Source organism: Amphibalanus amphitrite, unplaced genomic scaffold (assembly GCF_019059575.1).
Source record: "Amphibalanus amphitrite isolate SeventyFive unplaced genomic scaffold, NRLGWU_Aamphi_draft 000003F_arrow, whole genome shotgun sequence".
Classification (NCBI taxonomy): Eukaryota; Metazoa; Arthropoda; class Thecostraca; order Balanomorpha; family Balanidae; genus Amphibalanus; species Amphibalanus amphitrite.
In genome coordinates this window covers 2,882,591-2,908,183 of record NW_024881500.1, presented here as the reverse complement: position 1 = coordinate 2,908,183, position 25,593 = coordinate 2,882,591, and the positions used below count along the sequence as shown (strand labels likewise).

Here is a 25,593-nt window from a genome sequence, read left to right as displayed (position 1 = left end):
TTGCAGGCCATGGCCACCAATTTGGCTATCTCAACTCAAAACTAATGTTAAGGTGGGATGGTTACTTTAACATCAACTCACAACATACACATATTTCCCAATGCCTTTTAATGCCAACCGATTTGATTATCGCACACGAATGTTCCATATTGAATGCAGCTGATTTACATACAGTTTGGATTTTGAAGAGAACATTACTACGAATATCTTGCCAGTTTTCCCCTTAGAGTCCGCATACATAGGGGAGAGTGGGGGAATTTGGCCGCTTTTTTTAGAAAACGATGTAACTTAAAATTGACAACACATTTCTGCATTTTCTCTACGCTGGCAGGTGTCGCATTCATTTTACTTTACTGGACAGTGAACTTGAAATGATAGAGTAATTACTTATATTGAAATTGTGACGTATTACAAAGGTCTGCAAGGCGGCCAAATTGCCCCACTAGCAGGGTTATTTAGCCGGGGGTGTGGGGCAATTTGGCCGGTGTTAGTTTGCGGTCGGGATTTTCTGTTATATTGCGAGTCAGTTTCAGATTCAGCAATGACGTGTGTCCTATGACGCATTTACCACATTTTGGAAGTTGACTCATGGGGTCACAGGGGTCAAAATAGCCAAATTAGCGGCTCTAGATGCGAAGACAGTTTTTTACGAATAACTTTTGAAGTAATCAAGCTAGGCCAAAACTCCGAGTACCATCGTAATTCTCTCGTCATTCCGCATCGAAACATATATGTTTTGACCTCGAGAAGTCAAGTTCAAAGGTTGACCTCAGGTCATGTTACCTCAGGTCGCTTGACCTCAAGTTCACGTGATTCAAGGTCATCATGCATATCATTCGATGCGCCTTGGCGAGCTGAACAGAATGAGACCATTTGTGCGGCTGTACCATTTTTATGTAAGGATTTATTAGCAAAAAACGTTTGGTAACCTTTGATGACGTCACATGCTCTTACAGTTGACTAATCGGAAGTAAAGCATCATAGTAGTCAAATTTGGTCATTAATTATTTCATTTATGGTACAATTGACCATGAAAACTCGGCCGTCCGAGCATAGTGACCATGAGCGCACCGGCCAAGTTGCCCCGCTAGTCCCGGCCAAATTACCCCATATTACCATTCTGAAAATTTTTGTTTATAAAGTCATCACGGCTATACGGAATTAGATGAAATTGCTCTTGGAACCGCTGAACACCCCCAAGAATGGCGCTATAATGTCTGAATTCGTTTTTAGCCCAAGTACTACATGTTATACAACTTTGTACACAGAAGTAAAAGTTACCATTTTCTAATGACATTAGCGTTTTATTAATTTTGAATAAAACTACGAGGGGCAAAGTTTTGACATTTGTCCTCCAGTTATTTCTACCCATGACAAATGAATAGAGACTAGAGTTATTTCACTCACTTTTATTATACGAGTACATCGTACAGGTGGGGGCGGCCAATTTACACCACGGGCCAAATTACCCCACTCTCCCTACAAGTGAACGTCCTGGTTTTCTAACAGCCGTTTTCACGACTGGTTATCTGGTGAATGCACCAAACTTGCCCAAATCTGCACCAAAGCTCTTTTACAACAAATATTTTATGTCATTAATTTATTTCAGTGTTTTAATCGCAAGAAGTAGGTGTACATATAAACAACTGTCCAGCCCAAACTGTTAACTTCAAAGAAACACGATGAACCTACTTTGACCAAATATGCACCAAATCAACTCCAAATGTAAAGCAAATGTGTGCCAGATAGCCGTTGTGAGAACGGCTTATATTTGACCTATCCGGAAGGCCTGCCGAGGTCTCTGACCTCAACTGGCCCATGAATGACAGATATAACCCGTCAAATTTCGACGCAGTGTGCAGTAGAATACAAGCCGCATGTTTGCGTTCAACACTAGTACCTATAAGACTGCTATTTCGTGGATACGTTTGAATGAGACGGCATGAAAAATTGCTTTTTGAACGGCATGATATTAATAGCGTGCCTACCCCTCTTTACGAATAGATTTGTACAACGGCTAAAAGGGTACGGACGCTATAGCAAATACCTCAGTCAGGTACAAGCTCACCATCTGATAAGCTTTTTATAAGCAGCGACAAAAAGTGGGTATATCTAAAACATCTGCTTACGACAAGCATACCGACAATCGTCACATCGTCCTGAAACCGGCTTCAATTATCGTTAGTGTGGATAAGGGCGGACGTAATTAAATGGCCCGTTCCATCTTATTAGCACCCGGCTACCATTGAGCTGGACCGGCCGTGGGGAGGGGGAGGCAAGGGGGTCCCCATTGTGACACATCGGTTCTACGGGGTGGAGTCACGCGCGAATTCAGTGATGCATGAGTGAAGGGAGTAGGGTCAGGCGTGATTCCAGCCTTTGACGCTGCTAAATAGGCGTCGAAAAGTGCGGGGCCTGCGGCTTTTTTGTGCCAAAGGCAGATGCATACATGCATGTTCGATTATCGTTAGACAAAAGAGCAATTATTTAGTACTTTATACCAATTGAATAGATCCAGCTAGATTCCTCACGATAACGAAACTTACTACTTAACAACGTTGCTTGACTTAGCGTAAAAAGTGTTAATTTGAGAATGTGGTCTATGGCAGCTTAATGAAACAAATTCGTTGGAATGCATTGACACCAACTGCTGGTCGTTTTTTTTTTCTTGTCCTGCCTTTGAATGACTCACGCGGTTGAGGGTCAATATTTCGATTCAATCTTAGATTTGAGCAGCAACATTGCACAATGTGCATTGGGCATTGTAGTTGAGTGCATTGCGATGTGAATCGACTTCCAAAAATGACGATAACAGAGTTATGCCTCATAGTAAATGTGGGAAATGATTTTGATAGCGTACTGAAAAGTGTGAACAATACATGAATTTTTCCTTATTAGAGTTTACTAATACTTTTACCACTATATGTTTTAACTACTAGTATAGATGATCAGTAAGATAATTGACAAGAAGCGACCTAGCTCACTACCGTATACCTATATGCTATAACCATGTGTCATCGATGTATTGTCATACATCACAGATGGGGCGGCTAGAATCTGCACGTCTCGAGAACGGCTGGACCGATGGGAGTTATAAGCTGATGGGCTGCTGGAGCCCCGTTAGATGGGTTATAGCAGCAGCAGCAGCAGCACAAATAACAACTTTGGTATAGTCTGGGATCTTACTTTGCACGGGCGCACGTGCAGTAGGTACTAGTCTTTCTTTTTGATAAGGGCTAGATGGATTACGTTCAAAGAGCTGGAATATCATGTGGGGTGTCAAAATGGAAACCTCCACATTTCAGTTGATGTATGATGATACATCATGTATCACATGCATAGCATAGCACAAGTGCACAGCCCATTTCCAGTTCCAAATACTGCACTCACTTATTCACTGAAAAAAAAAACGTAGCGCTGATGATTGTTGACGGTTTTATTCGGTACGTTACTGGGGGGAAACTATTTCACCGAACCTCCAAAGAAATTGTTTTTCATGTCATGTAACTATACTGAGTTTCGAAAAGAATAGATGCTTGAATTAATTGCAAGTTGCTGGGTGTCGAAGCTTTTAGCTGAGCGGGGTATTCTAACAGATTGCCGTTCAGAAGCCTTGACCTTGACGGAAACGAAGTCCCTGGATCCACAATTATTACATCATACGTACAAATAAATTTTGCGAAGTCTGTTGCCAACAAGAGTGTTGAAAAGACAAAGAGTTAATGCCAATTGCTGCTTCTTTTTTCAAAACAACAACTGACGTGGCGCTGGTCTGTCAACATCAGCTTTATTGCTCGTCGGTTATCTGTACCGAAGTATCTGGGGTAAAATGGGATTTTAATGAACTAATTGTAAAGGTGCAACAGATAATAAATTCATTATAAGACCACTAACGCTAATGAATAGATTGGAGTGCAGCTAGCTAACCCAATTGTTTTCTTCTTTCTCAGACAATGGCGCCTTCCAACCTGGAATGGAGCCAAAACGGCAGCGGACCGCCTACACACGGCACCAAATCCTCGAGCTCGAGAAGGAGTTCCACTTCAACCGCTATCTGACGCGACGGCGGCGGATAGAAATCGCGCACAGTCTCTGTCTCACCGAGCGGCAGATCAAGATCTGGTTCCAGAACCGGCGCATGAAGTGGAAGAAGGACAACAAGCTGCCCAACACGAAGAACGTCCGACGCAAGACCAACCCCGCCGGCGTCACGACGACAATCCCTCCAAAGACTGCGACCACCACGGCTAGTGGCACGGTACCGCAGCCGCAGCAGACGCAGGCGCAGACGCAGCAGCACCCGCGCAGCAGCAGCAGCAGCAGCAGCAGCAGCAGCAGCAGCAGCAGGCGCAGCAGGCGGCGGCGCCGCGGCCGCCGCCGCCGGCGCCGGGTCTACACCCCCTCCAGCACCCGATGGCCGGCGCGCATATGCCGCATCCAGGTGCTGTCAAACCCGAGTACGGTCTCACAAACCTGTAATCGGGGCCCGCGTACTTAGTTGTGCCCGTGTGTGCGTGTGTGGTTGTCGGCGACGCGCAGTCCGGTTCCTAGCGGCAGCGGCGCCGCACGCGTGGCAATACACACCGCAATAGGCGTCGTCGCGTCGCGAACGTCTCTCGCGACGATCGTGGCGCGCCCGTGCGCCATTTCAGGGATTCGCTGCGCCGCGCCCGATGCGACGCGCCCGTCCCACGGCTCTTCATGTGTAGCAATAAGGTGGGATTTCGTACGAACCAAAGGTTATATTGTTATAGTTTGTATTTAATTTATTTAGATGCTTTACGTTGTCGGCGCGTTCTGCGATCGGACGCTGCGAACGGCCGACGTTATTCTGTGTTAGCCAGGTCAGCGCTCTTCTCCGGGGGTCGGTGATGACCTGCGTGACCCCGGTGACCTCGGTGACCTGTGGACGCTGCCGGTGTCGCCGAGCGCAGCTCTGACATAGCGTTGTAGCCTATGCAGACGGGCGGGGCGATGAGCGCCGAGGACGCTTCAGTGAGGACGCCCCAGCTCATGATGAGGACGCCCCAGCTCATGATGCGGATGCGCCGCTCGCCGTCAGGCCAACGCGAATACTCGAGAAGCCATACTCAATCTCAGGGATTGCACGACGTCGGCGGAGGGGAACGGTGTCGGTCCTGTTGTCCTGGCCCCTTCAGTCGGTCCCCTGCCCTGTTCATTCCCTTCCGGATCCTCTTCTATCCCCGGGTCAAGGCTCCGGTGACAGCGGCGCCTTTCTTGGGCACGCGCCAGCCAGGACGTGCTCCTGCGACCGTGGGGACGCCCGTCCCTGCCACGCGACCCTTCCCCCTGCATTTGACCAGCTATCACCCCTCAGAAGTTCGGCACCTCTCATTTCAAAGCCGCCGAGCGTTCACAAGCACCGTCGAGATCGACTGACCCTGTCGTCGCGTCGGTGTCGTCGCGTCGGTGTCGAAATTTGACCCGGGCGCGAACGCACCGTCCCCCTCTCTGCCCGACGTCGCTGCCGTGTGCGAACTGCTACCACCAAGTTCGGCTGTACAGATGTAAATAGCTCAAACCAAACGTGAGTGTTGTGAGTGTTCGTGCGAGGTTTCTCGATCCAGGCCGTGGTGGGCGGCTTTAGGAGATGATTTGCCTGAGTTTGCGCTAGGAGTTGATGCATATGACGTGTTAGCAGTATTATTTAACAGGCAACCTAGTCGTGACCGCTTGCGACGGGGGCGTGAGCCCCATACTCAAATGCTATGATTCGTTTTCCCAGATGGTTATTTGGACCCTCTTTGCGCGTGCGTACTTGTCAAATTGTGCTAACGTACTGTCTGAGATTGAATTGTTGAGCAAAACGGGTTATGAACTGCAGTAGACGAAATGTATCTATAAAATGCCGTAAATATGGCGTGTTATTGGGGACGGGCGAGTGGTGAAACGACAAAGACACGGGCTCTCGACGGTCATAGAAAAAAGACCATCGAACCTGCAGCTGAAGCAGCATCATGTGAACATCTTTTTCATCGTGATCGTTTTGACGTTAATTCGTTGATCGTTATCAGCAATCACAATACAGGTACGACAAACACAGTAGCGTATAGGTACACCGAATTTCTATTGATAAATGTTCTTTCTAGGGACACTTCAAACGTATGCAAACTTTATTCGTATTGCGTTGCATTGTATTTTGTAGCTTACAGAGACATCGCAACATACGAGAGGCACGATATAAACGATACCGATATAGAAAATAAAAGCATGACATTACTTCTGTGCATCATTCTGAAAATCAACCGTAGGCAACCCTCGCATGTGTGCGGCGTTTTCCAGCTTCTAATGTGTAGGGGAGAGGGGTCGGTTGGACCCCCCCCTTGCCGTTTGGCCCCTGATCGAGCTAGAGCTTCGCGGAAAAAACGAGCGTGTTGCCCGTGACGAGAGGAAGCCGATGATACCCAATTTTAAGGTTCTAGGTCATTGGTTGACCTTCCAGGTCAGGTCAATGACCCAAAGTCGGGAAAATCGGGACCTATTAGAAAGTCGTAAAGTGTGGCTGCTAAGGGGTTTTTCGGGGTGCTGATCACGAATATCGTGTTAGTTTAGATCACAGATGATATCTTGAAGCATTTAGACCAGGTCGGGTCAGGTCAGGTCAGGTCAACCAGTAGGCGTCGTGACGGGTATTCGTAGTACGTGTCAACCGCCTCTGACAGCTTCGTAACATGTTACGAAGTCACCAAAACTACTTCGTAAATGTTCAAATGGTTGCTAAATTCGAATTCAGCTCCAAAAACTAGCCTAGAAACATGTAAAACTCGAAAAAGTGACCCGAGGTCACCCGAGGTCACCAAAGGTCAATGACCTGACCTGACCTTCAGGTGACCTTGACACACACGGGAGTAACATCAAATCACATGTTTGAACGTTTGAAACCACGAAAGCTTGCAAACACGCGGCTAGTGCGAGCCGACATACGCGAAATCGCGATTCCGGCCAAACATGGTCTCGGAAAAGAGGTCACAGGTCAAAGGTCATTTGGGTCAGGGTCATGAAATTTTCAGGGTAGGTGTAAAATTGATCAATGCGAGGGTACTGAAAGTTTCGTCGCGATCGGCCGGTTTTTACGCGAGTTATTCGCGAAAAACCATGGGGGGGGGTCCATCCGACCCCCTACACATGCGAGGGTTAAATACATAGCATACCGTGACGATATTTATATGGAACGCGGAGACGATGCAGATCCAAAATACGGCAGTCAATACGGATACTCGACACGGGACCAAACCAGGGACCGGAGACGATATCCGGAGACATGAGGAGAACGCACTTCCCGTGGCGGCGCAGCTGAAACGCAGAGAAACGCACGCACACACAGGCAGAGGCGGATCCAGCTCAGAGTTTGGGGGGGGGGCAAACCATAACAATTTATCGATTCTTTCCATGCATCGTCCATAGGCGTAATGTTAAAATTATGCCGTTGGGGGGGGGGGGCAAATGCCCATTTTGCCCCCCCCCCTGGATTCGCCACTGCACACAGGCGCACTGGACCCAGATTAATGATCTGAGACTGTGGACGTGCCCTGCAGATGACGGGACACAGGAAGGGAAGGGGAGTGGGGAGGGGAGAGAGGGGAGGGTGATCGTGGGACCTGGGAACAGCACCACTGGTTGTTGACTTTCCCTAGCCTTTATGTGGGACTGATCAGTGGTCAGGATGTCCATTGCGAACACAGTTCATGGCAGGTATATTATAGGCTGATTCACAAGCGAGCTCATAATAAACGCAAGCTTTCCTATCGATTCCAATATTTATCCGGAAGGAAAGGCCTCTCTGGATAAAGCACCGTCTTTGTGTCATATAGCCAGCCTAAGTGCTTTCCCGCCCTATGATATGGCTTCTAATTAAGCCTCCGTTGCCTCTGCAATAATCTGCCCCTACCCTGTTGCTACTGGTCTGCTGCCGCTGTTCCCTGCTAACGATGCTGCTGGTAGGGAGCCTTTTCTGCCTCCACCCAGTGGCAAGCAGCCGGTAGCTGATTGGATTCATCGTAATTGCCTTCATCGTGCGGGAGCAGCTTCTTGGTGGCTGCGGCAGGATAGAGGTTCAGGATGGAGGACGCGGGTCGGGCGGTCCACGATACTCCTGCCCCTCCCAAATCTTGGCTTGTTGGTTCATGAGAAAACTAAATCATGGGACCACAATGCACTGAAAGCCAAATGTCTCCTACCACGGGTCACGAATAAAGTGCGTTATGATTAGGGAGCAAGTTGGGACTTCAAAAAGACTGAATAAACTCAGTCAGAAACGAACATCATGTAGGTATTGTAGTCTAAGTCTTCCCCGATCAGCGTTACTATTCCCTCATCGAATAACAGGGGCCGGCATCCACACACATCCAATCACGGCAATGGCGCGGCTGCCAGCGCGGCTGTCAGCGCCGGTAAGACGGGCCCGGTGCTGACCGTCAGCAGCGGTCAGCCGCTGACTTAGCTCCGCCGTCAGCGCCGGTGCCGCGCCGTCCGCGGCAAGACAAATGGACGCGTCGTGGCCGTCCCTCCTCCGACCGTCGGTCTGCCAAGAATGCCGGCGGCGACGGGAAGCCACCCCGAGCCCTCCCCGACCCCGCAGCCCCACGTCCTGCCCCCATACCCAAGCACGGAGTACACGTCCGTCGTCCATACTCTGAAGTCTAGCGTCCTGCGCCCTACACTGTAAAAAAAGTTTACAAACTACCGTGTTAATTGCTCAACAAAAAGATAGTATTAAGACACACAAAAGCTGAAGATAGCAATGAGGTTAGTAAACGGTTTGTATGTAAGCACATTTATTTGTGGTAAACAAACATATAAGTTACAAAACTAAGCCAAGGTGTGTCAACTAGTGGTGTGTCAGCAAGCACTATGCGTGTTTTATACACTATATGCCACACTTACGCAAAACGTGTTTTCGAACAAACTATACATAGCAGGGGACACTAACATACGACCTTTTGTACAACATGTACCTTTGTGCTAAAACACACTTGAAGTTATTTGACAACTGCGGTGCAACTGCGTCACGTCCGCCATGTTTTTTTCGGCGCGCGTCCTTTGGCTTGTGCGGCTTGTGCTGTGTCCGCGTCGTGCGGGTCTCTGATGGTGAGTAAGGTGTTGCCAGATATAAATTTGATGTAATTATGCTTCTGTGTTGTATGCCTTGAATTTTGTCAATCGATTTATCTTTATTCGGTGCTAGTGATAACCGTGATGATGCAATGAATGTTGTGTGAATGAGGGACAGCATTATGACCACCAACTGTATCTTAGCAAAATATAGGTTAAAATATAGGAATTCTATAGGTTATTACTGAGGTTACTAGGTTGCTGTAGATTATACTTTGATACAGCCCCCTAATTATTTAATTGCACATGAATAAGGTGGCCCAGTAAGACAAACCCGACAACTATGTCTAAGGACAACTCTAGTAAGATCTGTCTAACGCATTTCAGGTGGCCTTGCAGTCATAGGATAACCTTTATTGGGCAAAAACTGCCCATTTTTGTCCACCTAAAAATATTTTTATTTAAAATTTCTTTACGTTCTTTCCTGTTCAGTGAAAGTTGAAATGGGCATCATTTTCTGAAATTTATTGGTAGGGTCCCAAATGATAATTTTTGCAACATTGAAGCATGGGAGTTGCAACTTGCCACATTCTCAAAATGACTGGTGAGAGTCAATTTAATTCAGGAAACAGGTTAACTCCCCTGGTTCCGCCAGTGTATAGCTGGAATGGAACTTGCATATAAAGGCAATCATTTAAGTATTCGGTTCCAAGGTACAGGGGTGGCAGAAGGTGAAGCACAACAGGGGAATGTGCCACACAAAATTGTGGCTGGGGCACCTGGGTCGAAATTTCCAATAGTACCTTACCTTTCCGCTGTGGCTAGATTAGTTATATCTATTGATTAATGTTAACCAATGGTGTTAACTTCAATAACCACCTAAAATAGCTAGAAAATTTACACCTAAACCAAATTATGAACACTGATGGGTATAGGCACATAGCTCGGACAAAATATAACCAAACCTAACCAGACCTAACCTAACCTTACCTAACCTAACCTAAACTAACAAAACCTAACCTAAACTTACCAAAAATACACCTACAACCTACATTGGCAACCGAAAGCTACTTGTGCCGTTATTGAAAGTAGACTAAATTAACTAATAACAGGAAAATCAGCATTTAATTAGCTTTTTGATGTTTGCAAATAACTAACAATGATATTTCACATCGAAAAACACCTATACTATACCTACATTATTACTAATGTTGGAACAGGTACCGTTGGAACTTTTCACTGACACCCGACATTTAAAGAAGAGCATATGGAATGGAAGATGAGTTACCGCATTATTGCAGATAAAATTGTTAACATTGATTTTCTTCTATGGGGGTTTCAATTCTTGGGGATGCTTTTCTATGCGAGAATTAGATATTTACTTTGCCCTTACATCCTGAGGTGCCTTCCGCGGTCCGCCAGTGGCCCGGGAACGTTTGAAAAGTTGAGGGGGCAGGTTAAAAAGTTGAGGGGGCAAAAGTTAAAACTCAAAAGTTCATATTTCTTCTTTCCATGCAACGCCATAAGGCTAATGTTGAATTTTCCCAAAGTTGGAGGGCGCTGCCCCTCCGTCCAAAGTGGGGGGGCAATGCACTGCTGTCCCCTCCTCTTCCCAGGCCTATGCCTTCTGCCTGCCCTTAGACATGTAGTTTAACTACCCACTGACTAAGAATGCAGTTCACATTGCCTTCTTAATGGATCACAAGGTGAAACTCTTGATTATCACTTGTCTAGATATTAAGTATCCAGATACTTTTGATATCGATCAATAGAGCAGCTCACACTTAGTGTGTGCTGTAAATCTGACATGGGAGATGTGTTAGGCAAGGGAAAAGCAATATTTTAGGCCCACCCCACTTCAGTTGGGAAAACAGTAATATTTCCTTTTTTTAAAGCTTCTAGCAGGGGCGACGCCACGGTGAAACGTCTGGAGACATTGACCATTTTGAGGGGACGAGGACCATTCAAGTCATTCTTTCCATGCAACGCCATAGGCGTATGTTAAAATCTTTAAACAGTGGAGGGGACGAGATCCCCTCCATCCCCCCCCCCCCTGTGGCGACGCCCTTGGCTTCTAGGGTGGCCACTAAAAAACTTACATTCCGAAGTGAATTTCGGCTCACTTCGGCTAGTGCAGAGGCGGGCAGAGGCAGTCAGCGTTATGCTCATGTAGCCACTTCGTCATCCCGGGCCCTGTTCGGGTCCGCGCAAAATATTTTGCTGAGTGTGAAGTCACACATGCGATGATGTCAGCCGCCTGGCTCCGCCCATGCTCCGCCCTCTCCGCCGGTCCGCAAAGCCGAGGGCCCGCGACACGCGGCGAACCGTGGCGCGGATGGACTGGTGTATTTCGTTCGAGTACTGAGTAAAATGCGTTCAAATGTGGTTAATAGCATGTGCCACTGAAAGAAAGATAATGATACCAAACAACGCCATACTACCCTTACAATAAGAAATATATGAGGGTAAACTTTAATCCGCGCCACTTTCGCCTCCTGCAGCTACTATTTTTTTCTTGCGCAAAACTGAAAGATTTTGCGCGAGCCTACGTCACACGTGTGACGTCATACGCCGAAGGGCGGAGCTTGGCACCCTAGAGACCCCAACTGCGCATGCGTGGTGCAAAATTTTGCAGTAGGATGCGCTGCCCGAACAGGGCTCCGGACGTCACAGATCAGCTTTCGTAGCCACGATACCTATAAGAAACTTCGTAGCCGCCGTTTATAGTCGGAATGTAAATTGGCGGAATGGCCAAGATAGGCCAAGGTGAGGAGTTTATAGCCCTGGTTTATGGCGGTGCAGCATTTTTTGGAAATCTAGAATAAAAATTAAACGATTTTTATTTGAAAAATAATGTGGGTTACACTGATAGGTTTTTGGCAGGTCACTGTAGTATGAATCAACAAATTATCTTCCAAAAATAGCAAGAATGCAAAGCTCTCCGGTTACCTTGGCCGTTTTTCCGCCTATTATATTTGGGCTATCTCGGGCATTTTCGGGACACTACCGCGGGTAACTACTGGCCGCATGACCGGAGATAGGCCTGTTTATCTTTAAGAATCAGTAAAAAAGGAGATTTGTTTGTACAGTGGCTTGCAAAATTAATTTTGATAAGTAAATCCCTGGCCTAAGACCTATCCCTTTTCGCAACTAGCGAGTAGACCGCATCATCAAACATCCGTAGGTTGTAGTTTAGATATAGTTAGGTTAGGTAAGGTTCTGTTAAGTCTGGTTTAAATATGTTTATTAGTCCCATTTTACTGTTTAAACGACATTTAATAGTATATTTCATAGTTTTACTGATATTTCCTTTTTGGTCTTATGACGTCATTATTGCCCACACATTGCATATGTAGTATTTTTCTTTTGTGAGTCATTTCATCCTTGATTAGGCGCGCATATTATTGGCATGACCCCGTTACGAGAAGATTTCAATTTTTGTCGATTTTTATATATTTTAGGTGAGTTAGTTATCAAAGTGTTTAATTTTTGATGTTCTGTGAATAATTGAAAGCCATCAAAGTGTGATCTAATGCACTGAAAGCCATAGGTGTGGGAACAGGGGGGGGGGGGGGGACGGCCGGGCCATGGCCCAGGCCACCCACCTTTCAGCTACGTTACAATCAGATCGGATACTCAGCTCGACTTGCCCCCCCCCCCAAACACACTTCTCAAAACGTCCCTACACCTATGCTGAAAGCCATTTTTGGAGGGTGGTGTTATTTTCCAAAATTTGACAAGGCCTTTTCCGTCCCGATTTATGGAAGTTTCATCCCTATTTTTGGAAAATGCCCTTCTATTTTTGGAAGAGCATACTAAAAAAAATGGAAGCTTCCAAAAATGAAACAGATGGCCACTGCCACTGTTTACCCAACTGATTTCCAGTCTGCAAAACATGGCAGGGAGCTCGACAAGATTTTCAGGGCAGACAAAGTCCTGCCCCGAATCAGAATGCTGAGTCCAGGGGTAGCCCAATTCCTGCCCCTAATGATGCAAATAATGTAATGATATTATGATGTAGGAAGCAGTGAGAAGCTGAGAAAATCACTTCCGTCAATTTTTTAAACTTCTGCACCAGATTTTCCTGCTTCTGCCCCAGTATTCCGGAAACCTGCCCCTATTTCTGCCCCGACCTGCGGTGTCTGCCCAGACAAGATCTCGTCGAAGAATGCCACATTTTGCAGACTGGACCAGGACTGATTTAGTGTGGTGATCACCCAGCTATATCACTATTGTTAGCAGGATGATTGGTGTACCTACCTATGTATGGATGGATGTATGGATCAACTTCATGATTTGCCAGCTGATTTGGTTATCAGTATTGTGATCAGCCAGCTGACAGCCTTTTCAAAAAGTTGTTCAGCCAGCTGACTGCATAATCATTTTCATGATAAACCATAGGGCTGTTCGGGTGCTGCAAAATATTTTGCGCGACTGTGACATCACACTTGTATGATGTCACTGCCCATCCCGTCGAGCAAAATCTTTCGCAGAACGCACCGAACACCTCAACATATTTTGCGCGAGACAATCGTGCCGCTCCATTCCAGCAAGCAGCGACGTAATAACTAATGAAAAACTTCACCAACCCATTTCCAATTTATGCACCGACAAAATAACACCAAACACTGCATAAATTCACTAGTTAACACTGCACACTTCGCCACTGTACGTTGTCTGCGCCAAGTCTGCACCACTTTTGCCTCCTGCATCCTGAAATTTTAGGATGCGCGAAGCTGAAAGATTTTGCAGATGCCGATGTCACACATGTGACGTCATACGGTGGTGGGCGGAGCATAAGGCCTGAAAGTTCCCTACTGCGCATGCATGCTGCAAAATTTTACAATAGGATGTGCGGGGCCGAACAGCCCTCATCATGGAGGGCATCTTTTCCTTATCATGTTTTTGATTGTGTTTGGGATCTGGCTACAGGTGACATAACCTTTGTGAAATTTTGTGATTTTCCAAAAGTGCTGCAAAATAGGCGTAAAATGATCACATTTGTGATTAATCACATTTGCGATTTCCTCCCCGTAGTTTGCCCAACTGAATCATAAGTCATAACAGGCTTTCCTCTTTTCAGGCAACTGTAGAAGTGGTTCTGCGTTGTACAGTTCCATTATGTCTGTTTTCTTCTAGCTCAATTGCTTTGTTTTGTCAGCATATCAATAACCACTTCAAGGATAAATCTGAGAACTGCAACTTATTTCTCTGTCCGCGTTGTACACAAGGGTTCACAACTGGACGTTACTGGCTGAGACATTATGAAAGAACCCATGCTGTCAAGCAAAGTACGTCACAGTCGCACAAAGAGAAAGGAAGGCAAAGTCTGGAGGAGTCACCTTCAATCAGTACTCATTGTCAGGAAGAAGCTGAGGTTGAGACTGAGGCCTGGTGCTTGGATGATCAGGGTGAGAAAGGCTCTACAGCAAAAACTGAAGACAGTAGCCGGGAGAAAATAGCACGTTTCTTGCTTCGATTGCAATGTGAGCATGGGATGTCACGGGCTGCAACATCTTTCGTGGCTAGTGAGATAGGAGAAATCGTCGACACCGCTCTTAAGGAGCAGAATGAGAGCAGAGCATCAAAGTCGTCTTCAGTTAAGCAGGCTTGTGAAGAGTTTGCAAGCGAGTATAAATTGAGCAAATTCTGCCATGAGGAGCTCTGCTACATTGCACCTACGACTCAGATCCTTACCACAGGGGGTGGTGAATTCCAATCCAGCTATCAGTATGTGGATGTCAAGAAACAGCTGACAAGTCTCTTGGAAAATGGCAGGCTGGAAAACTGCAAACGGGACAGATTGGTCAAGCTTGTGCTCTACTTTGATGAATTTGGTGTGTGTAACCCTCTGCGGAAGAAAGCATCTGATTATAGTCTGGGTGGTTGCTATTTTGCGGTCGATGAGGGCTTGTCAATGTCGGTGCTGAGTGACATTCATCTCCTCCTACTATGTCCTACAAAGCTCATCAAGCTTCATGGTTTGAACACAGTCATGAAGCCTGTGACAGATTCCCTGTGTGACCTCTTGAACAATGGCCTGGATACTTGTGGCACTCATTTTGATATCAAAGTGGAGTTTGTGTGTGGTGACAACCTGGGAGTGCATAAGATGGCGGGCTTCCAGGAATCATTTTCGTCAGGGCAGCGACCATGCCGAACATGCCACGCCACAAATGAGGACTTTGGTACAAAGCTCACAGAGCAAGAGCTGACCCTTCGTACTGAGGAGGAGTACCAAGAAGAGCTGAACATGTGTGAGAATGGAGACAATGAGGAATCACGAAAAGCATTTGGTATCAACTCAAAATGTGTGTTTGATGAGCTGAAAGACTTTAAGGTCACAGAGATGTTTCCACCAGATATCGCGCACGATCTGTTTGAAAGTGGCGTAGTCAATCATTCCTTGGCTCTGGTGCTATCATACCTGATTTTTCAAATCAAACTCTTCACATTCGCCTCAGTTCAAAAGGCTATGAAATCCTTCTCATATGCGAGAGTCGACAAAGCGAACACTCCTCCCATGCTTCAAGCAAAGGGGCGCAAAGTGCTCGTCAAAGGCACTTTCAGTCAGTGCTGGACTTTCCTCCGAGTTCTCCCTTTCATGATCGGTCCACTGGTCCCACCAGATCAAAAGGCGTGGCTTCTTGTGACCGGTTTGCTTTCTCTTGTACAACTCATTTGTGCTCCACGTATGGACGGTGAAATTCTTGCAAGAATGCAACCTTCAGTAGAGCAGTGGCTGCGTGAGTTCTGTGGAATGTTCCCGGACTTCAAAATCAAGCCGAAGTTCCACTACTTATTACATTACCGGCACTGGGCAGCACAAATTGGTTCCTTGAGGAAAGCTTGGACTATGCGTTTTGAAGCTAAACACCAGCAGTTCAAGATCTACGCATCTCGAGCACACAACACCAAGAACATTTGTAAAACCCTGGCAGTGCGACATCAAGAAGCGGTAGCTGCATGCGAAGGAAAGCAAAAGAAGATGATGGGGAAGAAATGCAAGCCATGCCTAGTTACAGGTGCATTCGGATGGGAGGTGGATGACCGAGCTACGTACACCAAGATGGCAGTGCTTGCGGGACAGAAGTACTGCGTCGATGATGTGCTGATCGTGAGAAACCCGGCTGCTTCAAGCTCAGAGAGCTGTGATCTTCTTCGCGTAGCATATTTTCAGTTTGATGCAGTAAACCATGTCAAAATCATCGGTGACGTCTTGAGGGCGCTTTCGTTTGATGAGCACTATATGGCATACCGTGTGACTAAGGGCGAGATGATGATGATCCCTTCTGCTTGGATTTTTGACCCCACTCCGCTGGCTACTTATTCAGTGCAGACCGCAAAATACGTGCCCCTCAGGTACCAGATACCAGGTCTCCGAATCACCTCTGAAAGGTGAGTAATCTGTGCATTTTGCTTCAATTTGAAGTATCAGATTTACTGCGAACTCGCGACTGCTTGTATTGAGCAGTATTGCAGCTATTTGCTTCGCTGTTATGGCTATTGTGAGTGCAAACTTACACTCACTCGGGTCTTACACTGGCTCTGATATCTGACATGTAGCTAGCGGCCAGTTATGTGGCTTCCACGCGTCCATGGGGTGAAACTATTGCATGAACGCACGTGCACACACCGCCCCTATATCTCGGGAACGGATGAGGCGATTGTGCTCAAATTTGCTACGAAGGTAGAGACTGATCCGACATGCAGCTTCGACAACACTGGGGGCGTCACTGCACGTGCTTACCCCACCTCCTTCGAGCCGGGTCTTGGCTTGAATAGATTCGAGGTTAATTGCTGAATCTTTTTTGAGGATGGAGATGCTAGTTCGGAGCATTGTGTTACATATGATGATGAAGATGATTAGCCAGATGCTCATTATTTAGGATCAAAATTGATAGAATAGTTGTATTACGTTTCACCCACGGGGCTTCTTCGGATACATATGACAAACATATGTATCCGAAGAAGCCCCGTGGGTGAAACGTAATACAACTATTCTATCAATTTTGATCCTAAATAATGAGCATCTGGCTAATCATCTTCATCATCATAATTGCTGAATCTCCAGTCGTTAACTTCTATCCGACATGACGCGTGTAAAATACTCTGCAAAACCTCTCTTTTGCTCGGTCGTGCACCGCCCAGAAGGCGTTATATGGTTATAAAACGTCGTTTCCAGCGTTCTGGATGACATTCAGAATCGGCATTGTCTCAGCTTTTCAAATAAGCTATGTCTGTCTTTTAGGATTGGGATACCCGATGTTATCCAACCACCCGTGAAGTGAGCTGTGCAACCCACGTGTCTAATGTGTGCGTAAATAGTAAACCATGTGCTGTTTCGCTTGCTGTTTCACCCACTCCATGGCTATCGATGATTTTAGGACATTGTAGTTAGATAATTAATGTAACCACTTGTCATATTTTTTTCAGCGGTCAACGATGAAGGCGCTAGTAAACCATCGAAGTGCTGCGCGCGTCTTCGAATTCGAGTCTGTCCTGGACCTTGTTCAAAAGGTTCGAGCGTTCTTCGGTCTGCAGGTTAGTATATTGTTTGTTTGTTTGTTTGTTTGTTTGTTTGTTTTTTTTTGGAAGAGTGACGGAATAATTTTAGTTAACGGTGGGACTCAATGTCGTGTTTCAAGTAAAAGGCTGAAATAACGTTTTTTTTTTTTTGCTCACAGACCTTAAAATATAGTACCTAATAGTATTTTGTACTATATTTTAAGGTCTGTGAGCAAAAAAGTCCATATTATGGAAAGTATAATACAGCGGCCTCCGTAAAACAATACCATTTGGAGAAAATTTAATTAATGACATTAAAAAAAAAACATTTATTTACACAATTTGTTTAAGGTAATGCAAAGCCATATACCTACGTAAACCATAATGTTAAGCTGCTGAACGAGGCTCAGATTGAAAATAGGCTGATGTGTTGGAAATACATAGTCTATCTCAAATGCAACATCAACCATTTACAGCAGCTGTTGTCAGTAGTCTAACAGGAAAGAGAAGAGTGCAACCAAAGGCTCTATGATTATGCGTAATGATTGAGTATGAAAATGTCGGATGTGTTTGCCTATCATTTCCATCCCCCTCTCCACCTTGGAGCGACTAATGTGTGTGGTCTACTCCCGACCTGGCTACGAATGAGGTACATGTTTTGTCCCCAGGGTGGCGAGTGGGATCTGGAGATCTATGATGACGACTGGTCCTCGTGGGTCCTGCTGAATGAGGAAGATGCGATAACTGGTGTTCGGCCTCGCATCAGGACCGTCATGCGTGGCGATCTGGTTGTTCTTGAAAGGTAGGACATCGATCTCTGTTAAGTTAGGTTGTTTTGAGAAATAAAATGTTGCTTATGCAGAATGCAGTTATAAAACTCTAAAAGAAAAAAAAAACGCCCATAATCATTTGCAACTGAATTTGCTCAGTTGCGTTCGTAAGTATTGAACAAGCTCGGCCTATGAATGTTTGCGTAGTTGGAAATTGTCCTGAAAAAAAAAAATATGTTATCCTAATCTGGTATTGTATCAAACATCTTCTCTCATCCATTTTCAGCACTGGGACGACATCCACTTCGTCAGTGGTGGTTTCGCAGCTGGATGCACCGGAGCCTCCAACGTCGCCCGAACTCCGTCGATCAGGGGAAGACGCAGAGATCCGGCCGAAGTCGGGAAGCGACGCTCTGGCCGAATCTCAACAAACCGCAGGAGTGTCTCGGTGAGTCTGTCAGGCTGACTTTGTCTTTATGCGTTTGGAATTAAACCTTTCAGCGCTTGTTTAATCGGGTGTGTCGAGTTTTCATCGTTATTTCTACATTTATTTTAATCGAATGAACCACAGGCCTCTATAAACCTCAAGAGTTCTATGAATGAATCTGTATGAAAAGTTACGTAATTTTATATATTTGTTAGTAGATCGACAGTCTTCCTTCCCGCGGATCGCTGCGCCGAACCGTGCCACCCAATCCCAGCTTGTCCACCAGTTTGGTTGCCTGTTGCCAAAATGCTCCTCAGACAGGTGACCACTGGCACTGACATCTATTCCGATCGCGAGGATAGACTATACTGCGCCGCGGCAAGACTTCGACTGTGGTGACTAGGCGCAGTAGGCGGTCTCTGGTGCGGCGACCCACCAGTTACTAATGCCATTTCGGTTCGTTTTCTTCGCAGGATGGATACTATGGAAGTCCTGGATGCCATGGAAGTGATCCGGTTTGACGACAGCCAGCTGAGACCTGGACTCCTCGAAAAGCTTCGAAGCAAAAAGCCCGGCTCACCTCTGACCAGGACGGAGTGGAGCGAAGTGACGACAGTCATCGTGACGTTCGAGAAAGCTTGTAACAGGTATCATCCCCGTAGATAACGTGGTGTTGTTGTAGCGCGGGTTGAGGACATTGAAGTTAACATAAAATACTATTATCATGCATTTTTTGGTACATTTTTATTCAGCCCTAGCCGTAACCCGCGCCGGGCCGGTACTCCATTTGTAACACAGCGGGCCGCGGAGCAGGGGGTTTACACCCCCCGTCTAACTCGACTCCTGAGCATCGTTGAGACAAGCGATAGGCGGCGTTCGAAAGAGCGTTAAAAACCAGTAGGAAAGTATTTTGGTCATGTTTTGGTCAGACCAAAAACTAGGTCACCAGAGGTCACCGAGGAAAAAATGTTCTTTTTTACTTTTGATAGTTTTTCTTCAATAACTTTTGATCCAGAAAAGATAGAGGCATAATTCGCACGCCATTGTTCTCAGCTCGTCAAGGCGCGTTGAATGATATATAATATGACCTCAAAAGGTCAAGTTGAAAAGTTGACCTCAGGGCAAGGTTCATCTCATTCGATGCGCATTGACGAGACAAACACAATAATCGTCGAACGGAGTTTATCTCAATTCAATCAAAAGTTATTGCACAAAAACCGCTTGTGACCTCAGGTGACCTCGGATGACCCAGTGACACCTTCCTGCCTTCCACCTTTATGTCGGTTTTACTGTCTCGTGTGGTGTGCTTTCATGTTTACATATTTCCTTTAAATGATGTCTTATGTCTATGCCTTGCCCTGAAAACTCCTGTTCTAGCGTCTCCAAGTCGTTAAGCTCTCCCATGCCCTTTCTTTTTCCAAGCGTCCTGAACCTTACTCATGCTCGGTACATGGAGCTGGCTGACCGCGCCCTTGTTCAATGGCCGGCGCTGCACTTTGGGTGCAGCCCGAAACAGGCACTGGTAAGCACTTATTGCGTTGCTGTTTGATTCCATCAACTAATAGAAAATGACATCGGTCCAGGTCCGGGACAGTTCGTGAACTTATCTAATCGAACTCAGCTGAATATACTGAACGGAGGCACTTAGTCACCATGTCCTGAATTGGAAAATAGGTAATTGAACTGAACCTCAAGTAAAGTCGATCTGAATGAACTGAACTGAAGCGTTTGCGAACTGCTCCGGCCCTGGATCTGGCCATACTTGTATGTATATTCAGGGCTGCGGAGTCGACCAAATTTTAGCGACTCCGACTCCGACTACGACTCCGTCTTGAAAAAATCGACTCCGACTCCAACTCCGACTCCGACCCGCCCTACTTTGACATACCTGCATGACCAATGTTTCTAAATATGGGCGGCTTCTTCGCACTGGTTTAAATGCGGAACAATAGTGGCTAATTTGGAATTAAACTAAACTTCACTTCAAAATTAGTTTTCAAGTTTATTTCCTAACCCGCGCTGGGGTGGGGGTTTGAACCACTTTCGCCTTTGGGGTAAGGTGGGAGTCAGAATGACCTCCCCCACTCCCTGTCCGTTCAACTTGAAATCCAAGAGGACTAGAAAGACGAGACAAAAGCAAACGAAAGCTCGTAATGAATACTTGCGAAAGTGCTCTTTGGACATTGCCAGATAAATGTCCCTGTATGTCGGAAATTATATGGGCTATATAGCCACAAAGAGAATAATTCAACAGCTCTTGCGACCCTATTCAACCGTTTTGCATTCAGTTAACGGTTCGGGCTCCGAATGTCTTGTAAGGTCAGCTTGTAAGGTCAATGTGTTGGTCAACATCGCGACAGAGAAGGAAAATATTAAAAATGTGCTGAAACCGACTCCGACTCCGGCCCGGAGTCGGAGTCGGTGAAAAATTATCGACTCCGACTCCGACTCCGGCCAAAACTACCGACTCCGGTCGACTCCGACTCCGACTCCGCAGCACTGGATATATGCATAATTATCCATGTATGTATGTATGTATGTGCTATACTATGAAGTATATGTTTGTATGTATGTAAATATGTATGTCTGCATGTGAGGGTTGCAGAGTCAATGTGTTTTTGAGTGACTCCGATTCCGATTCCGACCCTTCGGAATTGTCTCCGACTGCGGAATCAACTCTCACTTGATGACTAGTTAAAGTCAGCATCACAAACGCATAAGGATCAGCTTCATGTGCTTGAAATGCGTGCCTTATATGGTATTGGCAAAGGACAAAGGTTATAAAGTCTACGAGTAATTACGGAGTCGAAGTACCATTTAGTTCAGCCTCCGTGTGAACCATGCATTGCCTCTATATACCAGCTGCAGTGGATGTTGAACGCCCTTAACGTTACATCTACCCTTGGGTTGTAATTTATGCACTGCTTTTCCTGTCTCAGTCGCAGGTCAAAGCAAAAATACAATGGCGCGTAAGGAATGAGAAGCGACGAGACGACGGAAGTGATGCCGAACTCCAAGCGTCATCAAAGAGGTTGTCACGCGGAAAAACATTCAAGGGATCGCGATATGAAGGATTCGAAGGCTACAAGGGTAAGCATTGTGCATTGTGAAATGCAAGACAGCGATGTAGTATGATGTAGTACATGTGACTGATAAGCGACTAGTGGTGAATATTTTGCCCTTCTGCAAGCTTTGCATTGCATATATTAAAGGTAGTGTGCCACTTTGCATTGGCCATATGAAGTTATTGGCATGGGCGAAGAGAGCGGTCTCTCTCTCTCTCTCTCTCTCTCTCTCTCTCTCTCTCTCTCTCTCTCTCTCTCTCTCTCTCTCTCTCGCTCTCTCGCTCGCTCTCGCTCGCTCTCGCTCTCTCTCTCTCTCTCTCTCTCTCTCTCTCTCTCTCTCTCTCTCTCTCTCTCTCTCTCTCTCTCTCTCTCTCTCCCCTCCTCCCCCTCCTCCCCCTCCTCCTCCCCCGCTGGCTCTAACATTTCGTATGAACATTTCGACAGAGTACCTTCCGCCTATGCCGGAGGAAGACGTTCAGCATCTGAGAAACCGCCTCTTGAAGCATCTACACGAGGCTAACCTGACGAGCGAAGGCAAAGCTGAGCGAGAGGCCCTGATCAACTCGACGTTCGCAGACAGGCGCAGGCATGTGGTGACGCTCCGCACCAGCATGCGCAAGCTTTTGGAGCTGTATCCAATCTTGCGGAACCCAGACGAAGTAAGTACTAAGTATGCCTTGGAAGTTGTAAAATTGTCATTATATTCCTACTCTCTAATTCCATAAAATGTCCCCTGTGTGTTGCATCGTTTCGGCTTTTATTCGTCGCCCACCATAGCTTTCTGACGTTTTCTCATCCATGGAGGATTCTATAATATGACTTAACTGTCCTCTAATTATATTGTTGATGCCGGTTGTTCCAGATCTGGCGTGAGCTGGCCAAACTGGAGGGGGAGACGGAGTCGTCTAAGCTTGGTGACTACAGGCGCCGCCTGAGCGACTTTCTCACCGCCATCCAACTGATCACAGAATGTCAAGGTAAATACGGTAAACCATTCACGTCAACTATTGCCCCCCCCCCCCCCCATTACGACCATGCAAGATTGCTGCCGAACTACTAACCTATGGGCGACGTGAGACACGTCTCTGCTCATTACTTTCAAATCTAGTACCTAGCAGATGAATGAAAATTAAATTCAAAATACTACTCTGACTTGTGTCGTGTGCTTTGTCTGTGCATTGTTTATCCTTGTTTTCAAAACGCTCTTAACTAGTTAGGTTTAAGCGTGCAAATTACTCTGTGACGCCTGTTTCTCTCGCTCGCTCTTTCATCGCCCATGAGGTGGCTCACGGCTGTTTATTTGATCGAATTAACAGTGATATGGTCAAAAGCAGCCAGCTACAGGGTGGGGCAGCATAATCGGGAATAAATATCAAACGGGATTATTTGGTCATGAATTTAAAAATACAGCTCCAAGCACTATTTTAGCAACATCCCATCAATTGGTCACCTTTTACCTATCCCTCATCCTATGTGACCGCCCTCGGCGTCGATGACCTTCTCAAGGCGGGTCCAAAAGCACGCGCATGCACGTGCAACCTCCTGCTTGTCCATGATCGCCCATCAGCATCGTACCTTGCACTGAAGACCGTCTTTACTGATGATAAGTTGTTCATTAACCTTCTACCAAAAAACGCTCCATGTAAAGAATTAGGTCGGATTTAAATCGGCGGAGTTGAAGGACCAGAAGTTTTTGGTTCATCTCAGGTGGAGGTGCCCTACACAATAGCATGTCGTCCTCACTGCAGTACCAGCACGGACAGAGTCCTCGTAAGACGTGATCTGGACCGTCAGTGATCCTCTGTTCCGACGGCTCCACGTGAGTCTGCCAGAGTGCGGATGTATTTACCAGATGTGCTCATTTTATCTGGGCTCGATGAAGTAGGGTGCACCACGTGCACCTCCCTTGAAGACCACCCATAGGTCCATCACCCCAACAGGATGTTTACTTTGCATGACCGCTGGAATATTCTCGATACAATCCCCTATATGGCTTGCCATTCTTTTTTGTCGTATTCCAGTCGGTGGTGAGATTTTTGGTCGCTGAAGTTTTGAACATTGTTTCTTTTTAATATGCTCAAGAGCGTCTTCCTTATATTCAAGTGAGTCATCTGTATGTCCTCTGCTAAGAGTTATTTTACGACGATTACGTTAACCTTTTGTCCTAAGTATTCCCACACAATCCTTATTGTCCGTGATAACACGTTGACCTGTCCAGCAACCTTTACGTGGAATTGCAGGGGTTTCAACAAAATGTTCTTGTTTTACTCGTTTAACATTAGTGTCTATGGGCGCGCGCAAAGCACTTGGAGCACCGTCGAACTATTTTGCTGCTCTTTTCCAGGAGGTTGCATGCTCATGGATGTAGTCATGTTAGATGATGCACAACTTTTGGGCGTTTCATTGCCATGCTATAATTTATCAAAATAATGTCATGCCTACTCATGATTAGAGCCCAAAAAGCATTCCCGATTATGCTGCCCCACCCTGTAGTTCAGTATGCGTTTCATAAACGTGACACCTCTTGGGCTCGTTCGTTCATCGCCGAACAGGTGTTATACTGACATTTGTGCTGTTATACTTCAGCGACCTTTATTGGATTGGCGAATCACTTGATCCTTGACCTGACGACCAGACCAGTTTTCACATGACCAGGTGAAAACTGACCCTCCCCCCCCAAAAAAAAATAGATATCAAAATTTGTGTTGTTAGCGGCATGGTCTCGAAATTCGAGGCCTTGGTGGCATTTTATACGATATCCGTGAGATCGGAAGAACTCAAGCAGCTAGCAAGTAGCAGTGTTATACTGTTAGAGGTAAATATCAGTCTGAAAATTTACCTCTATTTCAGACACCGACTGCGTGGAGTCTCTCCTCTACTACCTAGACGCGAACCCCGAGGACATCTTTGAGGGATCAGGAAGCGCGCCGCACTACCAGGTCAACGACGACGGGTCCATCGGCCTTTTCGTCGAGGGGGTCTGCTTGACAAGGTCGGTGGACCGGAGCAGCAAGGCTGATCTCCTGCTTCTGTGGGCAGCGATTTTCCCAGTGTTCAACCAGAAGTGCCCCGTGTCTAAGGCTAAGAACGCTCTGATATTTATCACGGTGAACATCTTTGAAAAGGGGGGCAACCAAACTCTTTCCAACCGTGTCCTGGGACGAGTCCAGCGTCTCAAGCAGCTCTGTGCGTAGCTCTGTGAGTAGCTTAGAACGGAACCTGAGAACGGAACGCCTTTGCCGCTCGGCTGTTAACACTTTCAAACCGTGTGACACGTCCAGCGTCTCGAGCAGCTCTGTGAGTAGCTGAGCACAGAACTTGATAACGGAATGTCTTTTCCGCTCGGCAGTTAACCCTTCGAACCGCGCCCTGGGACATGTCCAGAGTCTCAAGCATCTCTGTGCGTAGCTCTGTGCCTATAGCTTAGAACGTAACTTTAGAACGGAGCGCCTTTGCCGCTCGGCAGTTTCCTACAGAAGATTACTTTTTTAGGTTCATTTTTAGTACAATAAGAGAAATATTACTGTTTGCAGTTGTAAGCTTGCTGAAAGGAGCTTGAATGCAGTTTTGAATAAACATGTTTGATGAGTTTAATTCGATTCGTTTTTTTTGGGGGGGGGGCGGCTGTGAAAAGAGGTGACTAACACGCACATTAGTTAAGTTACACGCCTGTTCTCAAAAATGCATTTAGTTTATTAACACGCACAGCTTAGTTAGCTAACACGCAATATGTGTGTTTTGCGTACACGCA

At 46.3% G+C, this 25,593-nt stretch overlaps 2 protein-coding genes across 9 annotated transcripts; both read left to right on the top strand.

Moving 5' to 3' along the window:
- The first annotated feature begins 3,919 nt into the window (after window positions 1-3,919).
- On the top strand, window positions 3,920-5,876 carry LOC122370685 (homeotic protein deformed-like). Its single transcript, XM_043346547.1, has one exon. The coding sequence runs from the start codon at window positions 3,974-3,976 to the stop codon at window positions 4,496-4,498; it is 525 nt and encodes a 174-aa protein (XP_043202482.1). The 5' UTR covers window positions 3,920-3,973; the 3' UTR covers window positions 4,499-5,876.
- A 3,105-nt stretch (window positions 5,877-8,981) lies between these two features.
- LOC122369775 lies at window positions 8,982-25,436 on the top strand. Of its 8 annotated transcripts, XM_043345008.1 has the most exons (11): window positions 12,513-12,533; window positions 14,156-16,470; window positions 17,509-17,616; window positions 18,249-18,382; window positions 18,637-18,798; window positions 19,251-19,424; window positions 20,200-20,299; window positions 21,717-21,867; window positions 22,287-22,501; window positions 22,705-22,819; window positions 24,693-25,436. In XM_043345008.1, exons 3-11 carry the CDS (start codon window positions 17,518-17,520, stop codon window positions 25,034-25,036), a joined length of 1,494 nt encoding a protein of 497 aa, XP_043200943.1. In that variant the 5' UTR covers window positions 12,513-12,533; window positions 14,156-16,470; window positions 17,509-17,517; the 3' UTR covers window positions 25,037-25,436. The 8 variants fall into 8 exon arrangements, 3 of the variants coding, with proteins under 3 accessions (XP_043200860.1, XP_043201035.1, XP_043200943.1); XM_043344925.1 differs by lacking the exons at window positions 12,513-12,533; window positions 14,156-16,470 and adding an exon at window positions 8,983-9,108; XR_006254480.1 differs by lacking the exons at window positions 12,513-12,533; window positions 20,200-20,299 and adding an exon at window positions 12,115-12,135.
- The last annotated feature ends 157 nt before the right edge of the window (window positions 25,437-25,593 follow it).

What these genes read in the sequence shown, in the direction of transcription:
- LOC122369775 (XM_043344925.1), top strand. An exon ending in GAGCGTTCTTCGGTCTGCAG is followed by an intron (nt 17,617 to 18,248) that starts GTTAGTATATTG and finishes TTTTGTCCCCAG; the next exon opens with GGTGGCGAGTGGGATCTGGA. An exon ending in ACTGATCACAGAATGTCAAG is followed by an intron (nt 22,820 to 24,692) that starts GTAAATACGGTA and finishes CCTCTATTTCAG; the next exon opens with ACACCGACTGCGTGGAGTCT.
- LOC122370685 (XM_043346547.1), top strand. Translation starts at nt 3,974, where the DNA reads ATGGAGCCAAAACGGCAGCGGACCGCCTACACACGGCACCAAATCCTC.